The 21,273-nt window shown below is 32.0% G+C and overlaps 2 protein-coding genes across 4 annotated transcripts in view; one reads left to right on the forward strand and one right to left on the reverse strand.

Moving 5' to 3' along the window:
* LOC106680633 (uncharacterized) overlaps positions 1-7,517 on the forward strand; it is a 160,192-nt gene extending 152,675 nt beyond the window's left edge. Inside the window, exons 16-18 of the mRNA XM_014420493.2 lie at positions 282-492; positions 5,379-5,496; positions 6,893-7,517. Coding sequence (XP_014275979.1) covers positions 282-492; positions 5,379-5,496; positions 6,893-7,021 — 458 coding nt within the window. The 3' untranslated portion in view covers positions 7,022-7,517. The remainder of the gene's footprint in view (positions 1-281; positions 493-5,378; positions 5,497-6,892) is intronic.
* The window catches only part of LOC106680634 (TBC1 domain family member 31-like), a 40,940-nt gene that overhangs the window by 14,877 nt on the left and 4,790 nt on the right, over positions 1-21,273 (reverse strand). For 2 of the 3 annotated variants that reach the window (XM_067046078.1, XM_024360500.2), the window contains exons 5-14: positions 20,990-21,138; positions 19,097-19,256; positions 15,535-15,631; positions 15,292-15,455; positions 14,857-15,071; positions 14,354-14,487; positions 13,314-13,486; positions 10,982-11,122; positions 10,725-10,886; positions 9,368-9,540 (exon numbers count right to left, since the gene is read on the reverse strand). In XM_067046078.1, the coding sequence (XP_066902179.1) occupies positions 9,400-9,540; positions 10,725-10,886; positions 10,982-11,122; positions 13,314-13,486; positions 14,354-14,487; positions 14,857-15,071; positions 15,292-15,455; positions 15,535-15,631; positions 19,097-19,243 (1,374 nt within the window). In that variant the 5' untranslated portion in view covers positions 19,244-19,256; positions 20,990-21,138 and the 3' untranslated portion in view covers positions 9,368-9,399. Of the gene's footprint in view, positions 1-81; positions 318-9,367; positions 9,541-10,724; positions 10,887-10,981; positions 11,123-13,313; positions 13,487-14,353; positions 14,488-14,856; positions 15,072-15,291; positions 15,456-15,534; positions 15,632-19,096; positions 19,257-20,989; positions 21,139-21,273 lie in introns of those variants that run through there. The other variant, XM_067046077.1, reaches the window with a different exon arrangement.

Here is a 21,273-nt window from a genome sequence, read left to right on the forward strand (position 1 = left end):
TACTGAAACAGGGCATTTTGACTACTACTGCTTGTAGAACAGCATCAAAAAGCTTCTTGATATTTTGTTTAGCTGTTTTTTGCATCAATTTTTATATATCTCAATATGTACTATTTTGTTGTTTCATGTTCGTCCATGTAATGCCTATTAGTTATATTCATTCTTCTTTTATGTTTGTATATTGTTATACTTAGTCTTATAGCACTATTGTACTAGCTGTAAATTCTTTCTTCACACTCCCAAACATCTTCTTTATGATTAGGAACTAACTAATGTTTCAGGTGCTGCAGATGATAATTCTTCAAAAGTAAAAAGATCTGGAACGCATTTGTCAAATTCATTAAAAAATAAGCAACTTTGTGAATTAGCAAAATCAAATAATTTCAACGTATTAGCTTTGGGAAATCATCTAGATGATTTAGCAGAGCACTTTCTGATGTCAGTTTTTTACAAGGGATATCTAAGGACAATGAAAGCTAATTTCAAAGTACAGTAAGTATATTATTTTTTGTTAAGTATATCCAAATTACTTCACCTTGTAAGATTTTTCATGATTGATATTATTAGTCCTTCATTGAGCCTTATTGTAATCTTCATCTTATATATGAATATATATATATATATATATATATATATAAGTTACGACCTGAGTATATATAAGAGAGGCTGAACCAAATAAAGTTAGTCTTGTTTACACATTGAGAGAGTATTCTTCCGACATCCTTTTCCTTTTTATTAGTTTTTCTACGCCAACACGTAACTGGTGCCGAAACCCGGGACGAGTGAATAGGTTGAAAGTTATTTTTTAAATTAAAAAAAAAAATATTTTTTTCTCTCTCTGTCATATTTGCTAAACATAGTAATTTCAAATAAGTATTCAAGGGTGACATTGACTGCAGAGTAAATAAATGCTATCGAATGGGTGAAAATTCGAACAGCGACCTCACAGGACCTGCGAAATGCCATTTCAGATTTAGAAAGGTTTACTGGAGAAATTGGTGAGTTGAACCATTTTCTCAAAGGAGGAAACCGACTTATATCAAGAATAGAAACTATGGTAGCGGAAGAGCTACTAAATAAAGGAGATGTTGACTCACTGAAGACAGGATTGGTATGCAGAATAAAGAGAAGTATTTTAAACCAAATTCAGGCTGATGAAGAAACACCATGGCCCATAGTTAAGGATAGGCTGAAGAAGGCATTCGGAGGAGGATGATGGGCCCCAGAGGAAGACATATTTATGATGATCAGGGAGAGGAAAAAAACCAAGACAGTCTAGTGGGCAATACGCCGCAAAACTCCTGGCATGATTTAACAGAATTCAAGATAAACTCAGCGAGATGATGGAAACAGTCCAGGTACAAGGTCGGATGCAATTTCTATCCATGGTACTAAAGATTCAGTTGGCAAGAAAGCTGGGGAAGAAGGAAGGATTTCCAAAAGAGCGCTTGTTTGTGTAAATTGCTCAAGACCTCATAGAAACAAGCGCTAGAGAAGAAGAATCAAGAATGGACATAGAAGAAACCAGCTGGACAAAAGTTAGTTACAATTGCCCAAGAAATAATTCAGTTCCTTGGAGAAGAAGAGAGCACCAGGAAAGTGCTAAAGAGAGGATAAAAAACACGAGAGAAGAATGGGCCAAATAAAACCAAGAAGCAGCGGACGCTGTAAGGACCGAAAATGCCATGGGTGCGGAAAGATAGGGCACTTGATGGCTCAGTGCTCCTGTACCCAATGTTTTGAATGTGGAATAGAGGGACATATAGCGAGACAATGTCCATATATGTTTCAACGATAAAAATCGAACCAGGTAGAACCGATGGAGGTGAATACCCCACATGTGAGGAGGAGGTCAGATTGATCTGCAAGTGAGAACACCGACACATCTGAGGCCTCAGAGGTTGAATCAAAAGGAAAAGGATGTCGGAAGAATACTCTCTCAATGTATAAACAAGACTAACTTTATTTGGTTCAGTACCTCTACATCTCGATCAGCTGATCTAGTCGATCACCTGATGGCCTTTGTTAGCTGACATTTCACTCAGGCCATAACTTAATATATATACATATAGATCATTTTTTTCCTCGACTGTTGTAGGTATATATTTTTTGGTGGGTCTCGAGGATCAGTCAATAATACAACTTTGTTTTGGCGATGTTAATAAATAATAAATATTACAATAAAATTGGTTTAATACAAACATTACTTACAATTCTCAACTGCAGTGCGTTTTACAGTATGATACTACCATAAGGGATACTGCTAAGGGATTGTGTTGTATCCTTTGCTGTAGGTTTCATGGAGTTGTGGTTGTGTCAATGTTTGTGTTTGCTTTAGTAATTGACAGACTAGTTTATGTGGGTACCCATTTAATAGGAGATCTACAACTTTGTTTTCTATTGTTTTTTGGCATTTAGGGGATGTTAATTTTTGCGTCTGGTCCAAACAACCCCAACAAACCTGATCAAATAGCTCTCACTACACAGTTTAGACAAACAGGACATAAATTAAAATTTGATACACCAAAAATCATACACAAAACAACTTCAAGGGAAATTTGAAAGAAATTATCACAATAGAAAAACATAAGAATCAAGTCATCAATAAAAAATCAGATGTACAAAATTTAAATGTATGTTATTCTAACCTAATAAATACATAAAGACACAATTATCAACATTAAATAGAAACAAACAAAATATAAACAACAAACTGACTACCTGCTGAGAAATAAACAAACAAAAAAAAATCCCCTGTTGCATGTGGAGAAACTTAAACAAATCTTACCTTCATTTCAAAACTGATTTAGTTGACACTCTGCAGTTGAGAATCATAAGTAATGTTTGTATTAAACCATATTTTAATAGTAATATTTATTAGACAGAGATCGCACTATGTACTCGTAGTTTTGTGGCAATTATTTGAAGTGAATGTATTTTCTAAAAAACTGTGATTTTCTCATTCTAGGGCATGACTATACAAACAATAAAGTTGTGAAATGTCACCAAAACAAAGTTGTATTATTGACTGATCCTCGAGACCCATAAAAAAAATATACATATATATTGGAAATTTTTGGATGACATTTAATCTTAGGATTCAGATAAGGTTCCAGAAAGTTTTAAGAATTGATGATTTCCCCATTTCTCAAGAAAATAATAGAAATCTCAAATGATCATAGAGAATTTTTTCTTTAAAATTAAGTCCAGTCATAATATTATTATGACTTCTCCCTTCAAAATTCCGTTTTTCCCAAAGCCTGGAAGAAAGTCCTTATCCAAGCATTGAACAAAGTATCTTCTCCTTAGTTTCCGATTTTCGGCCAATATCCATTTTATCCAATTTGGCCAAGGCACTAGAAAGATTAGTTCACTCCCAACTTAATAATTTTCTTGAGCAAAAAGCTCTCCTTAATCCTTTCCAATCTGGTTTTCGCTCTCAACATTCTACACAATCCGCTTTATTGAAAATTTCCCAAGACCTCCAATCCGCTATAGATAATCACCATATATCAATTTTAGTTCTTTTTGATTTTTCGAAGGTATTTGACACAGTTAATCATTAGATCCTCCTCAATAAACTTTAAAACCTTTCCATGTCAAATAGTGTCCTAAAGTAGTTCCTCTCCTTCCTGTCCCATCGTTACCAAACAGTCATCATTCCGAATAAACCTCTTTCCTCTCCTCTTCTTCTGACACGAGGTGATCCACAGGAATCCTCACTTTCAGCGACCCTTTTATCCATTTATATCAACGATCTTCCTAATTCCATTAACCATGCACAATACCACCTATATGCAGACGATCTCCAAATCTATCTGTCCTTCCATCCCTCCGAGATGCTCAAGGCCGTCCAAAAGATACAAGAAGATATTGACAGCATTAACACATGGGCGTTTAACAACGATTTGAAGCTGAATGCTGAAAAAACCAAGGCCATTCTTATTGGTTCCAAGCGCCTCCTTCATTCCCTCCCTTACTGTCCTCTACTCTTCCTTAACAACCAACCGATTCACTTCTATCCTACAATAAAAAACCCTGGTGTCACCTTTGACCAACACCTTTCCTGGAATAACCACATTTCCCAAATCACACGCAAATCCATAACTGTACTCAAACAATTCCTAAGATTCCGTAACTCCATTCCTCAGAACACTCGTCTGCTCATAGTATCCTCTCTCATCTTCCCCCACTTTGACTACAGATCCTTGGTGTATGGAGGGCTATCTGCAGGACTAGAGTTGAGATTGAAGAGACTCATGAATTGCTTTGTAAGATTTATCTTTGGGTTCCCAAGGTGCTCTCAAGTCTCCTGCTGCTATACCGAGTTGAAGTGGCTCTATCCAACCTCCTGAAGCAATACCTGCTTGGTGTTTTCCTATTCCAAGTTCTTAAAATCAAAAACCTACCTATATCGTAGATCTCCTCACTCTTCGTTCATCCATCCACTCATTAAACACCAGATCCCAACCGATTGATTTATACATGCCCTCCTATAGAACCGCCTTCTTTAGCAAATCCTTCGTCATACGTGCAACCTCCTTCTGGGATTCTCTTCCCATTTCCATTCACCAGTCCTTATCCATTCTTTCCTTTAAACAAAACCTGTTCCTCCACTTATTGTATAACCAAACCTCCACATCATTGTAATCAAATAAATAGGCATATATCGATTAACATTATAAACAGTAATAAAGCCAATACACCAATGTAATTTCATTTTACTATCTGAAAATTGGTAAATGTTTGCCAGATAAAAATCTTAATATATGAACCATGTATTTATTCTTAGGGGACATATGTCCCAGAATAAAATTACTTTTTCATTCATTCATTCAATATTATTGGTTGTAATTATAAATAAATAATAATATGAACCACTACAACCCATGAAGGGTCAGGGATACAGTTTTTAGTAAGGAAGTACTGTTATTAAAACAAGAAGGTGATTTTTTCAAAAGATTTTTTCCAGATTTTTTCCCAATTAAGAATACCCACTTTATGAGGCTGGGCGGACCCCAGAATGGCTCTCGAGCCCACAGGATTGACTCACAGCTACAATAACGAATAAATAATCATCTGTGAATCTGGGTCCTTGGAGTTAGTAGTAAAGCTTCTTACCTCTGTGCCACCCCACCCCTATTATTGGTGGTTTATGGAATATGTTTCAATGTGGTTTTCAAGGAAGGTTTATAACAAATGCTCATAATACATTACTTAGAATTTTATAATATTTATGATTAATCATTATTAATTGCTGAATATTTTTAACTCTCTATGTCAATAAAATCTTAAAAAATATGTGCACAAACAACTTTATCTCCTCAGTATTTATAATAATATTACTTTAAATTTCAATAGTTTATCTACTGTTACAGAGATGAAGATATAAGAGTGATTCGACCATTTATTTTTGTTCGAGAAAAAATTTTGAGCAGATTTGCTGAAAATATCAATTTGCCCAAACGGAACTCACTTTCTTTCGAAACATCTCAGGTAAACTTTTTGTTTGTTTTAACTTCTGTTCATTCATAAAATATTGACTATTTCCATGATATTCCTTATATTACACTAACTGTACAATGAGCGTTTATATCCTAACTAGCTCATTCGAAGTTCTAAATGTTTTTGAAAGATAACATGTGATGTACATGGTGTAGCACATTTGGATCCCTAGTGAATAAATGATCAAGTTAAAAATTCTATCTGTTTAACTGATAAATTTCATGAATTTTTGAAAATGGTTATTTAAGTAACATGATATTGTGAAACATCTAATTTCTGCAATATCTCTCCAACACCTTTTTTTCTCTTAGCTTTCTAGTGTTACACAATGTTTTCAATCCAATAAAGAACTAACCTCATTTTTCTTATAAGTTGAGTTACCCACATATTACCGAGATGAATATATATATATATTTTTCTATTGGCTCTAGATGCCTAGGAAATATCTGGCTGCCCGAACCGCTACTGATTTCCAGATTGCTGTATGCAGCTCTTTCACATCTTTGTAGATTCTGTCAATCCATCTGGTTTTTGGCCTGGTTTTCTTGACAGAGAAATGAAGGCTCTGTTTGTGCTTGTTATATGCTGATCTATATTAGTCAGTTGATCATCTATTGAGATTATTGTGGAGCCAAGGTATTTGAAAGTGTCTACTTTTGAAAACGATTTTCCATTCACGCAGACCATGTCGTTAGGGAGGATTTTTCAATTTATAATCATATACTTTGTTTAATAATCATATAATTGCAAGCCAATTTCCTTTACTTCTCTAATTAGAGTTTTTGCAAGTATTTCTATGCCATCTTAGTTACTTCCAAGGACTGCAATGTCGTTTGCATATGCTAGGATTTTATGTTTCATTCTGACGTGCACCCTACTAGTATTGTGAGATGTTCTTTTAATCACTTTTTCTAGAGCTAAGTTGAACAGCATTGGTGAGAGTTCATCTCTCTTTCCCAAACCTGTTCTGACTTTAAAGGCTTCAGATACTTCTCCTTTTTTTGTAGAAATAATTCTTATGTATTACTTATTTTATGTCAAACTAGCCAGTTTTTTATATAGGGTTAGGAATAGTGTATTAATAAAAATTAACTACTACTAACCAAAGGTAAATTTATGATTATGTCATTAAGCCTATTCAAAAAGTAAATATAAATTTAAAAATGCGATTTTTATTATTCTTTACTGTTTACTTCTGTTAGAAGACTCACTACCAGCTTTCCTAAATGGAAAATGATCCCTCTAACATTTGAAATGAAAAACAAAAATCTTTATTAAGATTTCTTCTCAATCTCATTTAATATGTACAATTAATATATTTTAAGTCAATAGCCAACATTTTTTTTTTTGTTTTAATATTTCTATTTTATCTATTCGTTGTTTTCAGGAGAGAATAAGAATAAAACAGCTGTTATCCAAACAAGAAATGTTAAATCCTAAGTTGTTTTATTCATTGAAGTCTGCTATGATGCCACTTATGTATGATATTACTAAGTCAGAAGAGAATAAGGACTGAACATTAACTCTGAAGACACAATAGTTGTCTTTAGTGAACTATTTTAGAATATAATCATATATTTTTAATTATATTGTATATTCAAACTATATAGACTGTGCTGAATGAATGATAATATAGTGTTATGATGTCTTCCAATTTTTGAATTTTAAATATTGTATATATATTTTTTACTTGATGTCCACCTAGATATATGGATATTTCAAGGAAGATTTGGTAAATGACAATTATACTTTTGTACAGCCATAAATTTCTGATATATAGTTTATCAAATGTTGCATATGATAGTTATTCCAAATAAATTTATAAGTCTAAATTGATCTTTATACCAAACACTTAAGTTTTATTCTGATTAAAATGTTCATCAATTAAAAGAAAAATATCAGTTCAAATGATTGTAACATTAATAACATTTTAATTATCCCATTTTAACATTTTTCTTTCAATTAATATGTTTTCTTACAAGATTTTTGTACCAATATATTATTCATCCTTATTTTCTTTTTATTTTAATTACTTATAGCCTAATAAGAGGTAAAAACAACACTAAAATACTTTTATATTCCAAGAGGTTCTTAAGGCTAAGTATCAAGAGTATTTGGGACCTGAACCAACAGATGCTAGACAATATGTACTAGCTAATCTGAGAAAAAAAAGAAGGCGAATATGGTTTAGAGATTTGGTTCATTTTATTTGGCTGATGAGAGAAATATAACAATGTCCATCTTGATCATCTAAGCAGGAAGTTTTTTTATCCATTAATTATTTATAGATGATCAATAAGAAAAATATGTAACAAGATTTGTAGAAATCAGTCCAGTGGTTTCAAACTATTACTAGAAGAATGAACATTTTAGTGCCTGGAGAAATTAATACGGATATATATTGAGTACCTCTGTAATATCTTAAGTCATACTTAAAGAAAAAACATACATATCACTATGAATTTAATTTTCCTAATCTATGAACCCAAATGCAAGGTCTTTATCAGGCCAAACCAAAAATCAAAGAAAAGGATCTATATTGTTGCAGCACAAAGTAATAGTATAGTAGTTCAATGTTGCCTAACCCTAGTTCCTAATCAACTACAGTTGCTTGTGTACCCTGATGGGGGATTTACAATTTTCATCAAAATTTGGAGTAAACATTTAAAACAATAGGAAGAAATGTGTTTTATCCCACTCGATCTATCCCCAACAAGCATAATATGAATTTTTTATGTGAATTAAACTTTATTTGCACCAAAAGAGAAATCAGTTTGGACACAGCATACTTTTTATGGTAATCTAGAAGAAACAAAATATTAAGCAAGCAAGGTTTTATAAGCAAATAAGAAACATTATGTTAAAGATTACATATTATCTTGGGTATCAACTGCAACTTTAAAAAGAACAATAAATTTGTTTATTGTTTATTTAATGCTGGCATGTTGGCTCAACTGTGAGGGTCATGTTCATTTCTACAGTGTTAATACTATCACAAATATATCTAAAAGATATACACACCGATAAAATTATTCAAAATTCAATTTTCGTTATTTTCCTGCAATTTATTTTCACCAGTTTGCACATATTTAATACATCCTTATAGTTGAGCCTAAACATCATCTTTAAATTGACTTTTGTTTCTGTCAAAGCTACTGATCTCCATTAACTTTTACAAATTTAAACACAGGTTGTTCAAATAATGATAAAGAAAATGAAATTGCACAGTAATTTATAAACTTGAACATTGAACCTAATTAGTATCAACTTTATCTATTTTTCAATATTTGATTTTTCATGTTATGAAAGAAGTAGATTAGCTAACACAAAACAACTGAGGATAATGTCATAACAACCTTTCAATTTTAAGTGTATTCATTCACCTATTCTAGTAAGTATATTCATTCAGTCCATACAAAGTAGTATTAGGTCTTCAACTAAGTATTAAATAGATCTTTGTGTGTAAAGCTCCTAAGTATATAAAAAACAAAAGAAACAGTTCTGAACTAAACAGAACATCCAGACCTCAAGACATTTATTTCCATAATAACAAGAAAATTATGAATAAACCAATCTATTTTTACAAATTCTCAAGGTTTAAAATATCAAAATGAAAAAAATAAATAAACTTTGAGAAAATGTTTTCTAAATAGGGAAATATAGTATAGTAATTAATATTACTTAAGCTAAAGTATTACTGATATTATAAAAACAATCAGACATTCTGTCAAGCTGATCCTTCAATAATGAATACTTTTGTAACTTATTAAACAAAATTAATGTAAATTTTCTGTGATAATTAGTCCCTAAAAAAAACAAACAATTTAAACAGTATAAAATATATAATTCTTTAAAATCTTACAAGGTGATGACACCAAACTTGAAACATTCCAGTTACTTATTGGTACAATCATTCATCCTATATGAAACATTTGTTGAATTAGGCCACTCTTCTTCTGATGTATCATGTATTTCCATTATTTTTCTTGTTATTGATACATTTTCTGAATTTGAAATGGTTTCTACAGTTAGCTCCTGAAAATATATATTTTTTAATTTGGTTTCAAATTCAAGAAGTATTTTTATAAGAAAGTAGATTAATTCTGTTATAAAAGTGATGAGAACTTGTGACCCTACTCTTCCTTTTTGCCAATCCCAAATAATCCACTAGAGGTATGTGTCTTGTCTTAACCAAAGTGGAAGTGTAAAGATTATTTTGCAGGACCATTACAGAATAAATGTATACAGAACTAGGTGGATAATGCAACCAGACCACACCAAACAGGGCAGTCATAGACCCTCCATCCAATATGTCAGACCTTCAAAGCCTCTAGTAGATATATAAAATTAATATGAAACTGGAAATGGAGTAACTAAGTTGCTTGGCTAGTTAAATCACTGGTTTCAGTATGTTTAGAGCTTAGTCATTAATTATTGTTTAACTCATAAAAAAAAATCATTGTCAACTATACCTAATCATGTGAAGTACACAGGGGTGTTGGTATGTATTGAATGGTGTGTTAATACAAAAGAAATGTATGACTGTGAGAAGAGGAATTCATGGGGAGAGGGGAGAGCTTATTTCTCAATAACTGAATTAAGAAAAGGGACAGAGTGAAACACATTTCTTCTCTGTTATATATATTTATTTCCAAACTGGGCTCGTGGGCCTGATATAGGTTTTATATCAATTACATTTTTTTTTTTTTTAACAAATTATCAATGTAGGGATACAGTCTTGAACATTTTGATTTTAATCACTTATTCATTAGAAGGGGATGTATAACTTTTGTTAACGCTTAAGGAACTGATCAATTTATTCAATAAAATATTAAACACACTTAAGGAGATGGGAAGCCTCTAACCATAAATAGATCTGTTTATTAAGAATAACACTATCCAAGGAATAGAAAGTAAACCCTCATTGATTCAAAAAACCGGTGCCACAGCAGCCATGAGCCAGTCAAAGTTGGCACTTTAACTCACTCGGCAACAGAAATGTATTCATGGTATTATCTCTTAAAACTTGTTTTTATAATTTAAAAAAACTGCATGGCTTCAGCTTATGAAGAGAGTACTGATAATGAAAAGATTATCTTAACTTCATTTTTCTCTCTACCTCTTTCCAGCCTCATTATGTCCATTAAAGAAATTTTGGCAGTTTTTTATAAAATATCTCTAATTATCCTATTCTAATAGTATAATATTTAAAAACATACTCCATTCATTTTCATAGAATCAGTTAATATCTGATAGCTGTTCCCCTTTATTAAGGGTGCAAAGCCATGAAAATTACACTTAAGCTTCAAGATTCTTGCCATTTCTCTGGTCTTTTTTATTAATGTACTAATGTCAGTGCTTACAGGACTGTGAATGCAAATCTGAAATAAAAAAAGATTTAGAAATTTTTTTAAAGTATATATGATGTATTTATTAAGGCCGATATACAAATATGTTTAATTCTTTGTATTCTTACCTCAAACTCTTCTTTTGACTTACAAGAAAGAAACAGATTTTTGTTTACGATGTAAAATGCGGCGACAGCCAGTGTTAAAAAATCAGTCTCACTTATGAGTACATTATCCCATAGAGCTAACCAATCATTTTCAACCAGGACCTGAATAAACAAGCTAATCATAAATTAAATCAAGCATGATTAAAAATAAATGTACAATTATTTCATTGATTATTTAAATCATAAATAATGGATGGGTTTTATGAATATTTTTGTGGAAGTATATCGAACATTAAATTCTAATATAGTTCCAAATGTGTAATTGAAATAGAACTGTTTACTCTAATTGGCTTTGAGATCAATGATCTAAACAGCAAAGCTCCTTCATCTCTACTAGATTTCATGACAACTGTTTGTTATTTTGTTTTTCTAATAATATAAACTGGCTTATGTGATGATGGGCCTCTGAATACATTATTCTGTTATCAGATTCTTAAAGAAAATTTGATTGACATTAATTTAAGATAATTCAACTGCTGGCCGAATTGTCATGTTTAATACAATAAAAAAAAAGATTCAACCACTTTTTGTTCAAATGAGCTTCTCAGAAATTTTTATTTATTATTCCAGAAGAAGTTTGTTTAGATGAGTTAGGGTAATTTTAAGTGACTAATTTATCTTTTATAAATAATATCCTGTCTAGTATTTGGTATAATACTGCTTTCAATTCATTCCTTCTGCTCTCATTAAAACAGATGATAACTAAGGGAAGATTATGTATTTGCACTGATATATACTTTACAAAATAAGTATAGCTAATAGAAAGACTTCATATTTTAAATTAATATCAGAGACCGTATGGGGTCTTTCTTTTTACTTTCACTTATCCATATCTGGAATATATAGTATAGTAAGGAGAAATATTGCGATTGGGCAAAATTTAGAATTTGAGTTTTCAATAGAAACACACGTTTTGAGATCCCCTGTGTCCAAATAACCAAGTTTTGAGAAATAATCTGTTTGTGTGTGTGAACAGCCTAACTCAATAACAAAATGTTATACGAAACTGAAATTACATATTTAGACTATGTGTTCCTGGGATGTAACCAGAAATTTTCCTTTAAAATCGATCCACAGGAAACGCCACTTTATGTGATCGATTTTACACATTTTTTTTTTTATTTTCTTAAAAATGCCTCAAACGATTTTGATTAAACTCAGTATGTCATTGTAAAAATAAATTGTCTTTAATATTAGCTAGGTTTTATTTTCACTGAAATAGTTGAACAGGACTTACATGATGATTTTTAAAAAATCTCCCTCTAATGTACCTTTGATGTTGTTTATCTAAAATAAATAACAAGTTTTCATTGTTTGCAATAATAAACGATGGGTAAATACAAAACATTAAAGAATTTGATGAATAAATAAAGGAGAAAAAAGTAAAAATAAAGACCAGAATTTGAATCGGAAAAGCCGAAACAGATCAATCTCTCCCAATCGCATTCATATGTACACAGTTTCATTATCATTCATTAAACTATTTTATTATTAGCAGGTATAAAATTGGAATTCATTATTGCCATCCTGAGAAACCCTAGAATTTTCTGCTGCTATAAAAATTTTGTATTAAAAAAATCAAGTCCAAAAATTTATTTTTTTAATTTAGGGTTTAAATGACGAATTTTTAAGTATCTTTAATTTTTTTTATTTGAAAAAAATTACCATCTATCATTGTTGCTAGTAATAAACAATCGATATATTTAAAATATGAAAGACTTCAATAATTAAGAATTTTCCAATTTCCATGGTTGTTATGTCAATAGTCAGATTTTCCATATATGAAACATATTTTCATCCTGAATAATAAAGAAATAGTTTACATTTTTAAAACATACAAGACTAATTTCATCTTAAAGTAGTTTGTTAAGTGAAAGTTGAGAGATGCACGGACCCTACCATTTTTTTTTTTAATTGCTTTCTCTGTAAGTTTCAGCTAAAAGAATGAAATTATGACTAGTGTAGTATCAAAAGAATTAATATTATACTTTAATTTAATAATAATGGCTTATATATTTTTTAGTAATTATTAAATTAGGATTTTAATTTAAATAAATTAACAACACCTAATAGGTATTTATTCAGGAGAAAATTATGGAAACTGGATAAACCATAAAATATATTGAAAAAGAGTTGTTTCAACATTATATTTTATTCTTTTTCAGTTTGGTATCTAGCCTAATAGTATATTAGAGATTGATGTATTTGTAACAGGGCTTCTACAGTATCATACTACAAAGAAAGATAAAACACCTACAAACAAATACACTAACTAGCTAACTCTTAACTTTACCTCTGCAAATAATGTTTGCATGATCGGGCATGTGTAGACAATATTATGTATACCAATCTTGTTGAAGTGATTCCAAAGGTCTAAGTCAAATCTTTTTACAACATATTCTATATAATTTGTGATATCTTGTGATACAAGTGGAAATTCACTGAACCACTTTTGGCAGTAGTTTACTGGAAAAACAAAATTATATTACAAGAACTATTTTATTTATATGCTGTCACAATAATAGACCAATAATGGTTCAATGTAAAAATGAAAAATCGATGTAATAATTATAATCAATAATCAATGTAAAAAATTAATAACTTGTGCCACTGAGTGGAATTTATTGTTTCACACATTTTTACAATCACTGCTATATGTTGGGGAAAAACCATATAGAAAAAAATAAAACAAAATTATGCAGAAAATATTAGATTTAACATACATGAACTTATCAATTTTATTACGAAATTTAATGAATAAATGTGATGAACTAAGAAATTCCGACCGCAGCTCTAAATAAACAAAAGAGTTAATTAATCAAAGAGAGTAAAATAAATAGATACTTAAGATTTTTTTTTTAGAATCCTAGAGAATACTACTTTAGCACAACTTAGTAATAACAAAAACCTAGATTTTGTTAGATATTTGGAAGAGGCATTCATAATTTTTCATATGATAGTATTTGTTTGGAACATGTTAAATGTCAGATTCCTTTCTTTTGAAGAAATTATTAAAGGAAGAAACCATCTGTTTTTTACAAACACTATAATGGGTATTAGATTAGTCTTTAAACATCTCATTTTCATTTCATGCCATATCTTCAAGTGTTTGTTTAATTTTTTTATCTATGATAGAATCCTAGACATTGTGCATTATATTTTTATATGAATTTAAACATAGGTATGATACTATTATACATAAGGTACAGAGCTTTTTTAGACATTCACATGACTTCAATCCACCACTCCAAGTCTCAATAATGAACCTCAACAATTGAAAAATTATATTTAATTATAAGAAAAACTAATATTTGATCTGAAATGAATTTTTACCTAAAATAGTAGCCACAACTTCAAATGCCACCATTGGCGAAGACTTGAACAATTTAGAAAATCTTAAAATCATTAGTGGAAGACAATTTATATATTGTAATAAAGGACACCAGAAGACTAAGTTGGAAACCAGCCTGAAATTTAATAAACCATTTTAATTTAACTAAAAAATTAAAATAACTCATATTGACCTTAATTTAGTCACTGATGATACACACTGATGATGCACTATACCATTTCTAAAAATAAATGGCAGCCGGAACTTACAGAAATGTCACCTTTTTATTCTGTTATTAATACTCAATTTAGTAAGTCGATGAATTTATAAAATCAATAGTTTTTTTCATAAAATACTTAAATCTGTATTCTGGTAATACCAGGTCAACAGAGATATATCTTAATTATATTCAAATTATAGAGAACATACAATTTTTGTTGTTCACTACTCATTACACTATTTTTTATTCTTAGAAAAACTAAGATTTATCTATGAACATATCTACCTTGAAACTGGAAAACGAAGGTCTATAGGGAGAACAGGATTTTCTAGAATATTTGAAAAGGCTCTATGAAGTCCTTTTCTACATATATCTCTGTAAGCAGTAGTATTCAAGGGTAATGATAAAATTCTTCTCCACAAGAAAGGTCTTAGATCACTTGGGAACTGGCCTAAATTGGTTATTATATTGAGGATATCCTTATTCCTCATTTTTAAATACTGAAAAAAAAACAGTAGTATTTCTCTGAAATTCAATTAAAAAATAAGGAAATAATTACTATTACAGTTCAATATAAACAAATGGTCCTTGAAGAACAAGAAATAATAATGGGGAAAGATTACTCAAGTTTTCAAGAGAGATAGATCATAGTTTTTTCCTTATAAGAATACATATTATGAAGGACAATTATTCAAATTAAATTGAAAGTGTGCTAATTACCTTAGTGTAAGAGTTATGTACTTTATCGTAAGGCTCTTTTAAAATATTTTGATTTGAACAAATAAGATCTTGATCATTCCATAATTCATTATAAAAAATGGAAATACTCCCTGTGTTCATTAAACAAACTATATATTTGCTTGATATGCTTATTCCTAGACTAGCTGTAATGAGAAGGTAAATAAATTATTATAATTAGGAACAAATGAATTACAAATTTTAATAAAAACATAAAATTCTCACCACAATAATCATGATTCACTGTACTAACAGTTAAAATAGTACCTCTCCTCAAGTCAAATAACACAACATCAGAGTGGTTGGTTAAGAATGCAACTATCTAAACAAATTAAAATGAGGTTTCATATTTTGTTTATGTGACTATAGTACAGAAAAAAAAAACAATATATATATGTATATAAAATTAAATTAAATCTGTACCACTACAACCCATGAAGGGTCAGAGGTTCAATACTTTCTAAGGAAGTACTGTTATTAGACTAACAGTTGTGCAAGGAAGTGATTTGGTCAGAATCACACTTGACCATCAGATTTTTACCTAATTAAGGGTACTCACTTTATAAGGCTGGGCGGACCCTGGAGGGCTCCTGAACCCAGAGGGCTAACTCAACGGCTACAGGTAACAGATAATAATTATCTGCCACAGCTGGATTCGAACCTGGGTCCTTGGAGTTAGTAATTTGTTGCCTTACCAATGAGCTACCACCACGCACGCATGCACGCACGGCTAGGAAGGTTATGGCTCAAGGAAAGGTTCGAGTAGGCCTGGTTGTTAGCCGTATACATGAAAGACTCAGAGTTCCAAAGTGTTTCCGCTACTGGGAATATGGACACATAGCTCAGAATTGTGTTGGAAAAGATAGGACCTCCTTATGTCAAAACTGGTAAAACAGGTTACAAAGCTAGTGATTGAGACCAGAAACCTCAATGCGCATTATGTACAGGAAATAGAGATGCTGACCACCTCAGCGGAAGTAGTAAGTGTCCAGCTTTCCATTCAGCATTGAAAACAATGACGCAAATCCAAGTACATTGTAGATGAGGATACTCCAGTTGAATTTGAACCATTGCGAAGCTACTCAGGATCAACAATTGATAACAAATCAACGTGGTGAAGTTCTTCTGGAAGCTTTTGTACAACTAAGTGATATGATCTTTATGAACACTGGAATAAACCAGACGTTCACTAGAGCAGGAAGATCATCTATCATCGATTTGATGTTTGTCAGTGGTCGCATGCAACGGATTGCTACTTGAAAGGTTTGTGGATTTCATACAAACAGTGGTCACCAGGCTATATTTATTACGCTGGATACACCGACAAAAAAGAAGAGTTTTTGATGGAGAACCAATGGCTGGAATGCGAAAACTTTTGATGATGCTTCATTCACTTTAATGCTAGAGGATGGATGTGACTTGAAAGGGTCAGCCGAGGAAAAGGCGTGTATATTGACCTCTTTTATATCTGGGGCTTGTGATGCAGCTATGATCCGTTCAAAGCTTGGCAAACATCATTCCTCAGTGTACTGGTGGATGGATACTATTGCTAATCTTCGCTGGTTTTGCAACCAAACAAGGAGACGTTACCAGCGAGCGAGACGTATTCCGGAGTTTTCTGTGCTTCAGGAAGAGTTCAAGAGAGCTAGAAGGAGCCTCTGACAAGCCATTAAAGAAAGCAAACAACAGTGCTGGAACTCTGTGATGAGGTGGATGCAGACCCATGGGGTAGGCCTTACAAAATAGCACTTAAGAAACTATGTAAAGGCACAGCACAAAGCAGCTCTCCACGAGATCGAATGCAGTGGACAATATTATGAGCACACTATTCCCGGAACAGGCAAATACTATCGAAGCGATAGACAATATATTTACAATGGATTTTCCACAAATCACGCAGGAAGAGATAAAGGACATTGCCTCAGATCTACAACATGGCAGGGCACCAGGATTGGACGGAATTCCAAATGTGGCTCTGAAGGTGGCTCTCAGGAAACGGATCTTTTCATTGATCTCTTCAATTCCTATATTCGTGAAGGCTCGATTCCAAAACCTTAGAAGGGACAGCCGTGTACTTATTCCAAAGGGTAAGGGAAGACTGGAAGAACCATCAACCTATCGACCAATTTGTTTATTGGATACTATGGGTAAGGCATTTACCCATTCCAACACTGCAAGATGAACCTGTACAGTAAATGCCCTACAGACTATGGCGGTGCCAGTCTATCTCATCATGAGAAGTTTTACAGACTACTTTAGAGATAGAATTGTTTTTTCTCTCAGACAATGGCCAAAGGAGATACAAGGTGACTGGTGGTGTCCCACAGGGTTCCGTACTAGGCCCTCTTCTGTGGAACGTCATGTACGACAGAATTTTCAAGTTGACAATGCCTGGAGGAAGCCACATTTGTAGGATTCGCAGATGATGTTGCAATGGTAGTGGCGGTGAAGAACTTGGAAGAAGTAACCCTCATAGCCAATCAGGCTGTAGCTATGGTTCGAGGCAGGCTGGCTGTCTTCGGTAGGCCTACAGCTAGCTGATTACAAAACCGAGGTTCTCCTAGTCACTAGCAGGAAGCAAATGGAGTTCATCACTGTCACGGTGGGTAGGCAAGAAATTCGTTCACAGTCTTGCCTAAAACACTTAGGAGTCATGATTGATGCACGTCTTCGGTTTAATTTTCGCAGGCTAATACCTGATGTTGGTTATGGTCGCCGACATGGGGAGGTATATTTTTATGTGACCCAGCTGTTGACCGGACATGGATGCTTTAGAGCTTACCAGTACCGATTCATACTGGACAACACTGCAGAATGGCCTGAATGTCAGACTGTCATGCAGTCAGATGAAATAGTGGAGCATCATTTGCTGAAGAAAGAAGCGAATTAGGGAGGGTGTGTGGAAGAACTACCACACCAGATAATATAGTAAGCCACTGCAATCAGGCCAGCATTGGGACCCAGTGAAGAGATTCACCACAGTCGTCCTAAAGAGATTGAGAGAGGAAGAGAGGGCTAGAAGATGTGACTAGCATGGAAAAGTGAAAACTATGCGATGAAAACGAGGCTGCACTCAGCCATTTTCCTCCATAAAGTAATGCCTAGAGGCGTTCTCGTGGAAAGGAAGGAACAGGTGGAGGGCAGAGGTATTAGTGGGTAAAAATCTCACACACGGATAGGTAAGGGCCATCCATGTTAGGTATCCATACAGGTATCCATGTCTTTTGAAGATTTCCACTGACCCTCGTAAAAAAAACAACACACACATATATATATTCTAAAAATCTACCAGTGGCGTCTGAAAACCTCCGAGTAACCATCAATCATTACTTTGTTTGAAATAACCATATAATCGATATCCTCCCTTGTTTACCCCCAATCTGACTGTAAATGCTCGGTATATGGAAAACTATGTGGTGAGCATGAGATAAAGCCAAAGAGATTAATGAATTGTTTAAAACTATTCATTTTTGGGGTTCCCAGGCACTCTTCTAACCCTTAATATTTGTATTTACTTATTTTTGCTTTTATTGTATAATGTCATTAAACATCAAAATGCAATAATTTCACTGTGTATTAAATTCAACCAGATAAGTGTTGCTATCAAAGTATGAGTCCATTTCTATTATTCTTAGAAGACTGTGAGCCCCAAAATAAAGACTATTAAACCAGAATAAATGCTATTTACATTAAATATATTTGACATCTGCTAGTTCTTCTATGATCTACTAGAATTCTTAAACACACAACACACGGACCCAAGTAAATAATAAAAAATAAAACTTACACTGCTTTCACCCATATCATTAGGATGAGATATAAATTCAATGTATTTCAATTTAGCATAATTATGTGGTAAAACATAGACATTCTGACTTGACCAGGAAGATGTATCAAGGTAGAGAAGCTTGTTGCAGTCACCGCATGCCACCATTGCTGATCCATTTCTGTAATATTCATGCAAATTAATATTATCATAGATTTAAGAATATTAATTTAAATAATAGAGTTTTAATAGAAAAATTAGATTCCAGTTAAGAAAAAAATTTTGACAAATGAGATTTTAAAATTGTATATAAATAAATGTTAAGATGTAGTAAATAAATTAAAAATATATTTAGCTTGAATTGATGGTGGCATACATCTTAATAAATAAAAAACAAATGAATGAATGAAATATCAAATTATATTAAAACACATGAAAATTATAATAGAAGAAAATTGTCAGAGTTACAGTCCAGAAAAATAAAATACAATAAAAACCACAACTCAGGCCATCTCCTTCTAATTCATACATGATCCAAAAATAATAAAAGATGGTATCATGACATTCAAAAATGCACATGGCGGACTACTAAGAAACAATGATCGCAGTTCTAAATATTTGTTAAATACTTAAACAGATCCTTACCTCGTGTATCAGAACTTATATCAACTCTCTAATATTTAACAAAAAATATCTCAGTTTGGGAATGAGATACTGTTCATGAAGAAGAGTTTCTCCACCTAATGAATCTCTTGTCAACACGACTGTTTCTAAAATAAGTTTGTCAAAATTGATGTGCCTCAAAGTGGTTTAGGCACCTGACTGAATTGGAAAAATGCAAGTCAAAGGCAAATAATTTTAGAAACTTAAAATGTCTGAAAACCATCTTTCATTAAAACATGCTGAGCTTGCCTGAAGTTTGCCAAAAACATTAAAAGTATAATGATAATAAGATTAAACCATTGCTACTATCACTGAATAATCCAGGCAAAGAGCAGGATCAGATATTCTAAATCATATTAATAAAGATTATCTAATGATATATGATAGCTATTCCTAGAGTGTTAATAGCTGAACGGACTATCTTAAAAAATCATCAGCCAATTAATTCATATCTTTAATCCATTCATTGCTGATGCTGTACACACCGGTATCTAACCGCTGATATACATATGTATATGCTATGGGATTAGCACAATTGCAGCTTAGTTGTGTGGGACAAGGTATGGGTTCAACCAGCTTTAACCAACCATTTGTGCTGTAAGTCCATTTCCAATTTGGACATTCCGTTCAAGATATATTTAATATTAAACTTAATTAGGGCATTAACTTAAAACAAATTTTCCATGTTCTGTCAGCAGATAAATCCCGACCAATATCTTCTGTACCAAATAAGTTAAAGGAAAGTTTTTATGGTACTATATCAGACTTGGGTCTGATGGTGTTTTATGCCATAGCACTGCATTTTTGAAATTTGCTAAAGATGTCATATAGTATTATTTTATTCTTTTATACCCACTTTCAAGTTTTCTAATGTGCTGAATCAAATTAAAACTTTTGAGTCAATAGGCCATTAGGACAAAAGAAAAAGTAAGGAAAGTAAAAGAAAAAGTGTTTTCAAAAGGTCTTTTCAAGGGTCCAAAATAAAAAGAATGAATTCAGAAGAAAAAGTAAACAAAATTAAAATATTTGTTCTGTTGGTTAACTTTATTTTTTTAATATTTAACTCTTATGGTTACTGAATGAGTCCACCATTGTTAAAAAGAAAAACAAAAAAAAAAGCCAGACTATAGTCCTTAGGCTGGAAAAATTATAAAATCGATTGGAAGTTTAATATTATGAATATATAGAAAAAAGGAGTAAGATAAGTACTATGAATTAAAAAAAATCTGTGTTAATGGTTTGAATAATTACTTTTTAAAGGAGAAACTATTTATACAGCTACCAAATATTTCTAAAGCATTAAATGTCTTCACCAAGTAACCCTTTCTCGAATGCCATACGGAAAGTAGATTGTCACTCGTCTGAATGATAAATTTGTTATACCAAGGGATGAAAATGGTCTAAAATAAATAGATACCTTAAATTAAAGAGAAAAATTATTTTTGTCACATTTAACTGACATATCAATAAATTGTAATTTGTATCAAGCCAAAAAAATAAATAAATAATAATAATAGAATACAAAAAATAAATAA

The sequence above is a fragment of the Halyomorpha halys genome, unplaced genomic scaffold (assembly GCF_000696795.3).
Source record: "Halyomorpha halys isolate HHAL.00 unplaced genomic scaffold, Hhal_1.1 Scaffold271.1, whole genome shotgun sequence".
NCBI classification, from domain to species: Eukaryota; Metazoa; Arthropoda; class Insecta; order Hemiptera; family Pentatomidae; genus Halyomorpha; species Halyomorpha halys.